Here is a 13,194-nt window from a genome sequence, read left to right as displayed (position 1 = left end):
CAGGGCGGCTGGCAGGTTCCCTGAATCAAGGGTCCGGCAGGGCGGCTAATAGGGTCCTCTGAGCGGGGTCGGCAGGGTGACTGCAGGTCCCCTGATCAGGGGTCCGGCAGGGCGGGCTGCAGGTCCCTGTGGTCAGGGTCGGCAGGGCGGCTGCAGGTCCCCTGGTCAGGGTCGGCAGGGCGGCTGCAGGTCCCCTGATCAGGGTCGGCAGGGCGGCTGCAGGTCCCCTGGTCAGGGTCGGCAGGGCGGCTGCAGGTCCTCTGATCGGGGTCGGCATGGCGGCTGCAGGTCCCTGGTCAGGGTCGGCAGGGCGGCTATAGGTCCCTGGTCAGGGTCGGCAGGCTGACTGCCGGTTGGCGAGCGAGCCTGGTCATCTGGAGCCATCGATATCTAAAGACTACCATCGACGACTCCGACAGACGCGTGGCACGTGCCATGCATCACGGTGATTACACATGCAAGCCGAGGTAAACAGCGGAAGGTAGCGCCCGCGTCTCGAGGAGGGTTTTGTCCCCATGGCTGTAACCCCAGTTGCCAAGACGGTCTAAAGCGCTAGAACAAGCCCATCCATACCATCCCCAAGACGTCCGTAAGGAATATCAGGGTCTGATACGACCTAAAGTGATTTAGAATGGAACCGACGACACAAACAATGCTTCCTTTAGACATAAGGTGTTCTCGCGAAGATAACAAATGGGAACACGAGCATGGGCCTAGATTAAACAGAGGATCGAAAATGGTCGAATGGGAAGATAAAAGAAAATGTGGGCAGACAGATAAGACAGATAAGGAAAGATGGGAAGAAAGAAAAAGCAACGAATGCGTCGGACACATGCATAGAGAGAACAATTACTTTGGAATTAGGTTCTTATCGTAAAGTACGTTATGACATATCATACAAAACGAAGTTTTTGACTCGGTGTATGCTTCAGATTTGCTTAAGAAGGGGTTTTGCGATTGCATCATCATTTGCACCACATCTCTCCCACTGGCGAGTGGGCACCTCAAGCTGCTGCTCGGTCAGCAGTCCAGCCGCCAGCACGCGTTGTCGGAAGACGGCGATGGGGTCATGTGCCATGGCCTCCTGCACCTCTTCCTCGGGCCGGTACAGCTTGCCGGGGTCAGCCACCGAGTGACCCGAGAACCTGCCGACCGGCGGACCCGTGACTCAGAGACCCCCGCCGCGTCGCCTGGCCGCCATGGTGGCCGTGTGCCCGTCTGCAGGCTCGCCGTGACCCCGCCGCGTCGCCTGGCCGCCATGGTGGCCGTGTGCCCGTCTGCACGCTCGCCGTGACTCCGCCGCGTCGCCTGGCCGCCATGGTGGCCGTGTGCCCGTCTGCACGCTCGCCGTGACTCCGCCGCGTCGCCTGGCCGCCATGGTGGCCGTGTGCCCGTCTGCACGCTCGCCGTGACATCTTGCGGACTGCGGAGTAACGAAGCCGAACAGCCGGCGAGATACCGCGGGACTGAAACGAAGCTGGTCCACATGCTCAATCTTATTGGATCCATGATCTCCTGGCCAAAGTATATCTGTTAAATAAGAATCCCAAAGTATCACGAGCATCACACAAATGACGCAAGATATAGATATATGATCTTTTTTCGCTGCGATCCAGCAATTAAAACTATAGCAAGTATAGTGACATGAAGCTCTTGGTCTTGCTCGTCAAAAACTCTTTCCGCTAAGGCAATTTACTGATGAGCTCTTCTTGCCGAGCGTTCTCTGGCCGGAGCCATCGAAAGTAACGATTGAAGATGAAAACAATTGATGACCATGACCTCTGACTGAACTGCACCCCAATGACTCCAGTATGACAGTAACCCATTCCGTCCTTCACAAGACCGTGGCCCCTGACTCACCTGTACGTCAGTGACTCCAGCACGGCTGGCCCCCGTCCTGCTCTGCACAGGTCGGTGGCCCCTGACTGACCTGTACGTCAGTGACTCCAGCACGGCTGGCCCCCGTCCTGCTCTGCACAGGTCGGTGGCCCCTGACTGACCTGTACGTCAGTGACTCCAGCACGGCTGGCCCCCGTCCTGCTCTGCACAGGTCGGTGGCCCCTGACTGACCTGTACGTCAGTGACTCCAGCACGGCTGGCCCCCGTCCCGCTCTGCACAGGTCGATGACCCCTGACTGACCTGTACCTCACTGACTCCAGTACGGCTGGCTCCCGTCCCGCTCTGCACAGGTCGGTGGCCCCTGACTGACCTGTACGTCAGTGACTCCAGCATCTGCACAGGTCGGTGGCCCCTGACTGACCTGTACGTCAGTGACTCCAGCACGGCTGGCCCCCGTCCCGCTCTGCACAGGTCGATGGCCCCTGACTCACCTGTACGTCAGTGACTCCAGCACGGCTGGCCCCCGTCCTGCTCTGCACAGGTCGGTGGCCCACTGTGCAGCCTCTCTGACCGCCAGCACGTCCATGCCGTCCACCTGTTGGCACCCGACAACGCTCAAATCGCCACAGCTACACACCGGGCATCAGTTTTTGCCTGGTTTCTCACTCATCTGATCTGGGCGGACGCAAACGTATGACAACTGCCAAATTCTGGCCCAAAAGAAGACCACACAGCATCGCCCCAAGTGCAAGAACTGAGAGGGGTTGTTAGTTTGATTATTTTCATTAAATTTTGTAGGGTTATGCAGTCAACATGGACACACAACCCTCAGTGAGATGTTGGCCACTACGTGATCGTATAATAAGCATACAAACGCCCAGATGCCATACGTTAGAGATGAATCGAACCCAGGCCTACCAGGTGGAAGTTGGGTACTTCCCAGCTGCACTCTTTCGTCCCAGTGGTGCGGCTTAGACTTGCCAAACATGGCACCGGGCGACGACGTAAAGCATTCGTTCTTGCGTAACGTTTTCGGAACAATTTCACGCAGCTATGAAATATTGGATATTGAGCCCATCTATTGTGTGATTCCCCATTTGTAGAGGGCCATCTCTTCGCTGACAAATATCGTCCGAAGGTACCGTCCACTACGTCTGAAGTAATTACGTCATACGCACACTCAAGTGTAAACCCACACAAACCCTTGAAACCACGGATGTGAATCTTAAAACTTGGATGGTTGGCTGACTTAACCTGCCCCCAAACCTAATTTCTCTTCGGATTTCTGCTACTCAAATTCGTGTTTCGAATGTCAAGGTCTAAAAATATGTTTTTAAAATCAACTCATAAAAGTATGCTTTACGAAAAAGTCACCTCCCGTCTCAGAGCCCGTGTGAAGTCGCAGCTATGTGGGAAGCCTAGCACTGAGTGTATTTCAAAGTCTGCATTCTAGTGAGACGGTACGATACCATCACCGGGAACCGGTCTCGCTTGTCAATCATGGTAGGTGGCCCGGGAAGCAAAAAGGCAGTTCTATGCAGCATGGTGTGGCCTGACACGTGCCGACTAGGGCGGGGTGCACATGATACATTTCCCACTGAAAGGCTACGGAAACTGCATCATGTGCACTCCTCCCGAGTCTACACGTGTCAGTACCAGCCGTTGGCTGCAGCAACATGTCAATCGGATATCAGAATACAAGAATTGTCGCGGAGCCGTAATCTTCTTCCGAGGTTCAAGCATGCAAATGTCGCCTTGGGACTTTGACGCTCCTACACTTAGCTTTTGAGAAATAATACATTTGCCACTGAAAGGCTGCGGAAACTGTATCATCTGCACTGCCAGGAGGTACCTATACTTATGAGTGCACTGAACCTTAAAACTAAACGTCCACGGCCTGAGCACCAACAGACCTGTCGACAACTGGAAGGACAGAGTAGATAAAGGCTGGTGGTCAAACGAATCATCAGAGTGGTTATCGTGACAAGAGCACGACTAGCGCCTTGACGTGAGTTTGAAGTTGATCCAAGCAAGAAATGCCTTGCACTCGTGATGCTGTAGCATCATGAGCTGGGAGCCCGCAGAAAAGAGGCGACTTTCGGTTTGCGAGGGGTGCTTGTTTCATGATGTTATCGAGCAAGCAATGATTATGTTGAGAAAACTGGACGTTTTGAATCTAGGCTAATGGTGATATCACCACGCCAACATTTCTTCCGCTCCGGGATACACCATGCAAAATGTGCCGATTTAATTCCTCGGCACCCTTTTTGCGGTGCTTCCAGGTGAGAGATATACCGCCGAATAAATATGAAATTGCGCGGCTTCGGCGTGTTAACTTGGTTTAATTCTTGAGCTACCCCCCCCCCCCCCCATAGTAATACCATGCGCACGCCCTGTTTAACAGTACATCAGTTTGCAATGAACTTGTAGACAGGTCAACCAAAGTGCCGACTTGCGAGACTCCCGTTTATAAATGGCAAGCTGTACAAACAGGTGAATGCCGCTGTACCATCGAGTGGTCTGCACGGCCTCAGAGCAGCACGGGCTGGTAGTGCTAGTCGAAAGTCTATCCCAGTTCAATCATGCCCAGAGACCCCAGCGCAGCCAGCTGGGATGAGGGTTCGCCACACCTATGTCAATCAGCTGTAAAATATGCACATATGGCATGTAAGGCCTCCTGTAGTCAATGCCCATGGGTAGTGCATGGACGCAAAAAGAAGCATAGCGTTCGAAATCGGTTAAAAAATTAAGAAACGCTCGTTCGAGATCTCACACCACTAAATGAACGCGTGGTATTCTGATACGCGGCAGTGGAGCACGACGCAAGAAATACCAGCCGTTAGCTACAACAAGTTACCAATCGGGTCTCAGAATACAAGAATTGTTGCTGAGCCGTAATCTTCTCCCGAGGTTCAAGCATGCAAGTGTCGTCTTGGGACTTTGACTTTGACTTTGACTGACTTTGACGCCCCTATACTTAGCTTTTGAGAAACTTGACACGGAAGCAGTTTTTAAGAAACAACTTTTGCTTTTGAGCAACGTCGGTTAGTCACAGACGTCAAGGAAGATCTCTATTCGCTGCGGTGAACACTGACACCCGCCGGAAAGTTTCTCTCATACTTTCGCTCGGTACATGTCATCGAAGTTTTTCAGTTCAGCCACCTGTGTCGGGCAGCTTCGATCACGGTGCCGTGTGTTGGATGCCCAGATGTGAGACCCTGAATGACGGTAATGGTCGTGATGTCGGTGTAACGTTTTCGACGTGCGGCATTCGCGGCAAGTAAATGCCCAATCCCATCAAACACTAATACCTTAAAGCTAGTCACCTCATACTTTAAAAAACTGACACATATCGTAGTCTTTTTTGTCAAGGTTCAGGTGCTATTTCACGAAAAAAACCTGTCAATATTTGCAGTGACCAAAAATATAAATGAGTTGGAATGGCAAACACATATAAGGCGCCGACAGGATACCATGGGGTCCACAATGAGCATGACACTGATAAACATGCATCAATCTTTTTTGCATTCAAGGAACATTTTCTGCTCTCCCTTGGTCCAGGATTCATGATTCGGGGGATGAGGGGTCAAAAGAGCATTGAGGGCCTCAAGCTCACATCGGGGCAGTAGGGGGGGGGGGGGGGGGCACAAAGCATATAAAGTGGACCCGTGTTTATGACACACGCCCGTGACGTTGCAGGCAGCAACTCATTACAAAAAACTTACAGCATGTGAAAAATCCACCCTAGGCCAATTTCACCAAACCTTCAGACATTCCTGACACCATGTGCATAATCACCAAATTGGTGTTCATTAAGAGCGTCGGTCACCAGCCCCGCCAGACCCACCCTGACGCCGGGCACCACAAGATCACTAGCCTCGTCAGACCCACCCTGACACCGGGCACCACATGATCACCAGCCCCGCCAGACCCACCCTGACGTCCGGCACCACGTGACCACCGGTCCCGCCAGACCCACCCTGACGTCCGGCACCACGTGACCACCGGCCCCGCCAGACCCACCCTGACGCCGGGCACCACAAGATCACTAGCCTCGCCAGACCCACCCTGACACCGGGCACCACATGATCACTAGCCTCGTCAGACCCACCCTGACACCGGGCACCACAGGATCACCAGCCCCGCCAGACCCACCCTGACGCCGGGCACCACAAGATCACTAGCCTCGTCAGACCCACCCTGACACCGGGCACCACATGATCACCAGCCCCGCCAGACCCACCCTGACGCCGGGCACCACAAGATCACTAGCCTCGTCAGACCACCCTGACCACGGGCACCACATGATCACCAGCCCCGCCAGACCCACCCTGACGGTCCGGCACCACGTGACCACCGGTCCCGCCAGACCCACCCTGACGTCCGGCACCACGTGACCACCGGCCCCGCCAGACCCACCCTGACGTCCGGCACCACGTGACCACCGGTCCCGCCAGACCCACCCTGACGCCGGGCACTATGTCACCACGGCAGTAGTAGTTGGTGTTGGCCGTGACGTGGTCGTCGGCCGTGTAGTAGCTGTAGTGGTTGTTCTCGCAGACGAAGACGACCGGCAGTCGCCAGAGGGCCGCCAGGTTCATGGCCTCGGACAGCTGGCCCTGCGGCAGTCTGGCGTGTCGGCGAGACAACGGCTGCTGGTGTTCGTGTTCTCCGACTTCAGGGAACGGCTGATGGCGGCTTTACAGAGCTTTCTGCGTGAGCTACGAACAATGTGCACAGGTATGGTTTGTTCGAGAACAAGTATAACTGAACAAAACAGTTCGGCATCTCAGGAGAGTGCATCTACGGTCTTCCCCACCAAAACTGAGGGATGGTTTGTGGCATGTACAGCATAATGGCCTCACTGCCTACGATGGGCATCATCAGCATTACAGCACCGCGACGTTTTCGACGTTTTACACTAACCTGGTTGGCAGCGCCCTCTCCGTACATGGTGATGCACACTGAGCGAGTATTGTTGTACTTGTGTGCGAACGCGATCCCGACTCCGATCGGGCACTGCAAACACATCCCAGTCACCACCGGCAACGTCCGACCTCGCCACACGGTATCATCACTACCGGCTGCACATCTGTAAACTGCAAACACATCCCAGTCACCACCGTCAGCGCTCGACCTCACCACACGGTGTCATCACTACCGGCTGTATATCTGTAAACTGCAAACACATCCCAGTCACCACCGGCAACGTCCGACCTCACCACACGGTGTCATCACTACCGGCTGTACATCTGTAAACGGCAAACATATCCCAGTCACCACCGGCAACGTCCGACCTCACCAAACGGTGAGGTTCTGTAACAAGATATGGCTCCAAACATGAACACTACCAAATCCATTGGTGTGTTCACATAGGCGTCTTTGATACCCGTCGGACGCGCATCATGGCCGCAGGCTATAAGCGGCGCCTTTGCTTATGCCATGCTATTGCTGATGCTTCAGACCTTTGGGCGGCTTTCACCGCTGCACACAGGGCCCTATACCCGCGATGAATGTGTCCCACTCCCCGAGCCGGAGCCGGCGGCGACTCCCACGCGAGCTGGTCAGAGCCGGAGCCGGCGGCGACTCTCACCCGAGCTAGTCAGAGCCGGAGCCGGCAGCGACTCTCATCCAAGCTAGTCAGAGCCGGAGCCGGCAGCGACTCTCACCCGAGCTAGTCAGAGTCGGAGCCGGCAGCGACTCTCACCCGAGCTAGTCAGAGCCGGAGCCGGCAGCGACTCTCACCCGAGCTGGTCAGAGCCGGAGCCGTTAGCGACTCTCACCCGAGCTGGTCAGGGCCGGAGCCGTTAGCGACTCTCACCCGAGCTGGTCAGAGTCGGAGCCGGCAGCGACTCTCACCCGAGCTAGTCAGAGCCGGAGCCGGCAGCGGGACTTCATCCGAGCTAGTCAGCCGTAGCCGGCCGCGACTCTCACCCGAGCTGGTCAGAGCCGGAGCCGTTAGCGACTCTCACCCGAGCTGGTCAGAGTCGGAGCCGGCAGCGACTCTCACCCGAGCTAGTCAGAGCCGGAGCCGGCAGTGACTCTCACCCGAGCTAGTCAGAGCCGGAGCCGGCAGCGACTCTCACCCGAGCTAGTCAGAGCCGGAGCCGGCAGCGACTCTCATCCGAGCTAGTCAGAGCCGGAGCCGGCGGCGACTCTCATCCGAGCTAGTCAGAGCCGGAGCCGGCAGCGACTCTCACCCGAGCTGGTCAGAGCCGGAGCCGGCAGAGACTCTCACCCGAGCTAGACACCCAGAGCCGGGCCGGTAGCGACTCTCATCCGAGCTGGGCACAACCAGAGCCGTGGCCGGCAGGGACGCTCACCTGAGATCCAACAATACCCATACCACCGTAGAAGCGGTGATCGGGTGAGTAGAGGTGCATAGAGCCGCCTTTGCCGTTTGTGCGGCTGGTGGCCCGGCTCGTGAGGGCCAGCAGGATCTGCGGGCGCGGCAACGGACCCGGTCAGAAGGCCGGCCAGTCTTTTCGTGTGTACAACTGCCTGCCCGTCCTCATGCCCGAATGTCCGGTCCTTTTGCCTAACATTCTGTCAGTTCCGATCGCTGTCCACCTGGTCTGGGGTCTACCTGTCCACCTACCCGACCGTCTGCTCCATTTACCCGACTGTCCGTCTGTACCGATCGCTGTCCACCTGGCTTGTGGTCTGTCTGCGCACCTGCCCGACTGTCCGGCCCCTTGTCCAACAGTCCGTCTGTTCCAAACGCTGGGATGTCAGGTCTCAGGCCGAATGCCTCGCGTCATCACTGTCCGTCTGTTGGACTGTATCTCGCTGTGTGGCGTCACCGTGCCTCGTCAAGCGAGCCTGGGGAAGTCTGCCAATCAAGCCATACCACCATTCCTTCGCGGCTCGTCCAGCGTCACGTACTGATTCCAGAGAGGTCGGCCGCGAGCCGAAGCAGGTCGGACTGTCAGACCAATCTTTACAATGGTCTGCTCCGCCAGTCGTGCAAGCTGGACTGTCAGACCACTCTTTCCGCTGGTGTGCTACGCGAGCCAAAGCAGTCCGGACTGTCAGACCACTCTTTCCACTGGTCTGCTACGCGAGCCCAAGCAGTCCGGACTGTCATATCAATCTTTCCAATGGTCTGCTGCGCTAGCCATGCCGACGTGTCACAGTGCTGACCAGGGTGACCAGTGTCGAACGACCTAGAACTGACCTAGGGCTGACCTACCGGAGACGGCTGACCTAGGACCCGACCTACCTCACGCGGCGTCAGTCCCATCATGTGGGCCCAGCCGTGACACCGGTATGAGGTGATGACCGAGTCGCCGTCCAGCATGGCCGCCTGGATACCCACGCAGGTCGCTTCCTGCGGCACATGTGGCGCCGGAGTTTCAGTTGGTCCAGGAACTCAACAGCCATATTTTGCATCAGCAGTTGGCTGGTCTTCAACGTGTACCGTCCAAGCCGTTGGGAAGCCTCTCACTGCACGTGTCGGCAAAGTTGGTTTGGTTTGGTTTGGTTTGGTTTGGTTTGGTTTGGTTTGGCTTGGTTTGGTTTGGTTTGGTTTGGCTTGGCTTGGCTTGGCTTGGCTTGGCTTGGCTTGACTCGGCTTGGCTTGGCTTGGCTTAGTTGGTTTGGTTGGTTGGTTTGGCTTGGTTGGTTTGGTTGGTTTGGTTTGGTTTGGTTTGGTTTGGTTTGGTTTGGTTTGGTTTGGTTTGGTTTGGTTTGGTTTGGTTTGGTTCGGCTTGGATGAAAGGCCCTTTGGTTTTTTCGTTATCATTTCATTGCTTTGGGACGAAAGAGAGTGGATAGTGGTGGAGTAGAACACATGCACCTGGGAGTCCTCCGTCGAGAGTTAACGCGCTCAGGGACCTATCTTCGGGATATGCGCTTGGCCCGGGATTCGGGATGCGCTTGGCCTCCGCTAGGGGGCAATAATACCCACTCATAGCTGGTACATGCCGCTTGACTCAGATAAACGGAGCGTCGCGTGGATGCAGGATGGAGCATGAGTGAGGAAAGGAGAGCAGGTGAAGCAGATTAATGGGATAGAGCAAATGCGAGACACTACACATCCTTGCCTCCTCGTGGCCCCGCCATGACCTGTCGCGCCCGTGTACCCAGCATCATCACGCACCTGGCCCGAGTAGAGATGGAGCATACCGCGAATCCTGTGCTCGCGGAACAGCTGGTCTGCGGCTGTCTCCATCTGGCGGACCGTCTGCATGGCCGTGTGCAGGGCCAGGGCCTGCTCGGAGCTGCAGCGCGCCGACCGGGACGGCCCGGTCTCGACCAGGTGCTCCCCCAGGGGCTGCCCACAGAGACATCTGGTGCCGGCGATCGACACTACAGGCAGGGCGTCAAGCCGCCGCAGCAGCAGGAACACGGCCGATTGACGACATTTGCACATCAGTTGTTTAGGCTTTAGTAAGCTGTTGGTTGTTGGGTGTGGAGGCCTGCAGCTTGCGGGCATAGGCATGAGTGCGTGACGTGCCCAAGTCAACCGATCGATCAAGGCCGATGCTTACAAAGGTTAACGTAACGATATCTCTGATTATGCAAACTAATGACAAGTGGTAAAATTGTAGCTCATATGGTACCACCCCGTCATGACCAACAAGCACCCAACGAAATTTCAAATTTCAAACTGATTTCAGTGAAATAGTTACTTATATCCAGAGGCCTTTGTGATGATGTATTGATGTTATTGATTTAAACTAAGGAAGCTGGCTAACTTGACACGCTGGTTTAAGCCGCCAGACCAATTGTGCAAACGCTGGCCAAGTACTTCCCCATTCGCAGACATATTTATTGGACTAAAATCGGTTGGCTATGAACCGAAAAAATTCGAGACGTCACTACAACAATTTCGGCAAAAAGCTTGACATTTGACTAGTTTGATCATATGTACCTAGGTAGAGAGAGAGAGAGAGAGAGAGAGAGAGAGAGAGAGAGAGAAGAGAGAGAGAGAGGAGAGAGAGAGAGAGAGAGAGAGAGAGAGAGAGAGAGAGAGAGAGATGTATATATATATATATATATATATATATATATATAACAAATTGAAGAACACCCAACGTATTCCTAGCTCTTGACAAAAATAAACATCTGATTTATGAACAATTAACACACATTTCATCCCATACCGAATCCGCGCAAAAAGACGAGCACGCCTACACATTCTATTCACGGACGAAATGCGTCCTTTCCGGCTACATTGAAGACTATATAAATTACATCAACAGCTCTGCACTCGCTGTAAATGAAAGAAAAATACGGATGTAAGGCGTTTGCGGCAGTTCCATACCGGCTTCATGACACGGACCAGCTTCCAGACGAATGAGCTTACCTGAACTTCAAAAGTAGCTTCACTGGACACGCCTCGCGCAGTGGAAACGCAGGCAGCTGCGGCGCTCTGAAGTTCAAACAGAATACAATATGATTAGTCCGAAAAGTAATGAAAAGGGAAATAAAGTAGTCTGGTGTAGCCAAAACTGTTACAAATATGAAAATATGACAGCCCTTATAAAAAACAACTAAAGATGTGGCGTCGTCCAGGTCCTGGTTTCTTTGACATTTCTCGCTCTTGGCAGTCGAAAACACGGTGGAAGTTCGGACCTATTATCTGTGCTGTCAAGAGGTAGACAGTCTGACTTTTTGTATGCCTCAGTTTGGATTAGCGTCACTTTGGCCACCAGTGACCATTTCAGCGCTAGTGGATGCAGGAGAGTGAATCATGTTGGGCAAGACTACATACCTCTGGGAGTCCTCCGTCGAGACCTAGCTCGCACAGGGACCCCTTCGTGGTGTGTGCAGTCACTCGGAGGGGGTCTCAACAGGGACCCCTTCGTGGTGTGTGCAGTCACTCGGAGGGGGTCTCACCAGGGACCCCCTCTGAGTGTATGCAGTCACTCGGAGGGGGTCTCACCAGGGACCCCCTCTGAGTGTGCGCAGTCACTCGGAGGGGGTCTCACCGGGGACCATCCTCTGAGTGTGTGCAGTCACTCGGAGGGGGTCTCACCAGGGACCATCCTCTAAGTGTGTGCAGTCACTCGGAGGGGGTCTCAACAGGGACCCCCTCTGAGTGTGTGCAGTCACTCGGAGGGGGTCTCACCAGGGATCCCCCTCTGAGTGTGTGCAGTCACTCAGAGGGGGTCTCAACAGGGACCCCCTCTGAGTGTATGCAGTCACTCGGAGGGGGTCTCACCAGGGACCCCCTCTGAGTGTATGCAGTCACTCAGAGGGGGTCTCACCAGGGACCCCCTCTGAGTGTATGCAGTCACTCAGAGGGGGTCTCAACAGGGACCCCCTCTGAGTGTGTGCAGTCACTCGGAGGGGGTCTCACCAGCGGGGCAGTTACTCCCTCTCATGACTGCTACATGCAGCCGATCTCGGATAAACGGGGCGTTGCGAGAGCCGCAGGATGAAGCATGAGCGAAGAAAGGAGAGCTTATGAGCGCGAGTTCACCACGCAACGCAGCGACATGTCTTTGTGTCCTGAGGAATCCCGTAATCACAGACAAGGTCGAAAATACCTGACGGGGCAGTCAAAAGCAAATATGCTAAAAGATAAAAGGCTGAAGGATTCAGTCCTGAGCGCGTCGATCAGCATCACTTCTTGACATCACATCACATCACTCTCTCGTCCCACCAGTCACTCACCTGGCGCCTGAGAGCGGCCCACGCCAGTACTGCTCTCGTCCCACCAGTCACTCACCTGGCGCCTGAGAGCGGCCCACGCCAGTACTGCTCTCGTCCCACCAGTCACTCACCTGGCGCCTGAGAGCGGCCCACGCCAGTACTGCTCTCGTCCCACCAGTCACTCACCTGGCGCCTGAGAGCGGCCCACGTCAGTACTGCTCTCGTCCCACTAGTCACTCACCTGGCGCCTGAGAGCGGCCCACGTCAGTACTGTTCTCGTCCCACCAGTCACTCACCTGGCGCCTGAGAGCGGCCCACGCCAGCACTGCTCTCGTCCCACCAGTCACTCACCTGGCGCCTGAGAGCGGCCCACGTCAGTACTGCTCTCGTCCCACCAGTCACTCACCTGGCGCAGCAGCCGCAGACCCGCGGAGGCGCCCCGAGCCAGCATGCTGTCAGCAGGGCACAACAGCCGGCTGCTGACCGGGTCAGGCGGCTGTCACGCGCTGACGGCCGGCTGCTGACCGGGTCGGACGACTGTCGCGCGCTGACGGCCGGCTGCTGACCGGGTCGGACGACTGTCGCGCGCTGACGGCCGGCTGCTGACCGGGTCAGGCGGCTGTCACGCGCTGACGGCCGGCAGCTGATCGCCGGCCGATCACTGATGAACCCGTCGCCGCCGCCTGTCTGTTGACTACTGACAGCCAGGTGGGACGACCGCTAGCAGGCCATGGGCCGCTCTGTAAAAACAG

At 55.7% G+C, this 13,194-nt stretch overlaps 1 protein-coding gene across 1 annotated transcript; it reads right to left on the bottom strand.

Moving 5' to 3' along the window:
• Window positions 1-264: 264 nt before the first annotated feature.
• Window positions 265-12,978, bottom strand: LOC119107366 (pyruvate dehydrogenase E1 component subunit alpha type II, mitochondrial). Its single transcript, XM_037230797.1, has 9 exons — window positions 12,849-12,978; window positions 11,151-11,216; window positions 9,942-10,115; window positions 9,063-9,170; window positions 8,164-8,280; window positions 6,767-6,859; window positions 6,304-6,459; window positions 2,332-2,435; window positions 265-1,145 (listed from the first exon to the last, which is right to left on the bottom strand). The coding sequence occupies exons 1-9, from the start codon at window positions 12,891-12,893 to the stop codon at window positions 929-931; spliced, it is 1,080 nt and encodes a 359-aa protein (XP_037086692.1). The 5' UTR covers window positions 12,894-12,978; the 3' UTR covers window positions 265-928.
• Between the last annotated feature and the right edge of the window lie 216 nt (window positions 12,979-13,194).

The sequence above is a fragment of the Pollicipes pollicipes genome, unplaced genomic scaffold (genome assembly GCF_011947565.3).
Source record: "Pollicipes pollicipes isolate AB1234 unplaced genomic scaffold, Ppol_2.1 Scaffold_6686;HRSCAF=7923_pilon_pilon_pilon, whole genome shotgun sequence".
Classification (NCBI taxonomy): Eukaryota; Metazoa; Arthropoda; class Thecostraca; order Pollicipedomorpha; family Pollicipedidae; genus Pollicipes; species Pollicipes pollicipes.
The sequence above is the reverse complement of the archived record's forward strand: the minus strand, read 5'-3'. Positions and strand labels throughout refer to the sequence as shown.

Bases quoted from the DNA above. Each gene is read 5' to 3' on its own strand.
- LOC119107366 (XM_037230797.1), bottom strand. From the start codon at position 12,893: ATGCTGGCTCGGGGCGCCTCCGCGGGTCTGCGGCTGCTGCGCCAG. The intron at 9,171-9,941 runs GTGCGTGATGAT...CATGTGCCGCAG, and splicing joins TCCATCTCTACTCGGGCCAG to GAAGCGACCTGCGTGGGTAT. The intron at 8,281-9,062 runs GTAGGTCGGGTC...CCGCGCCCGCAG, and splicing joins TGGGACTGACGCCGCGTGAG to ATCCTGCTGGCCCTCACGAG.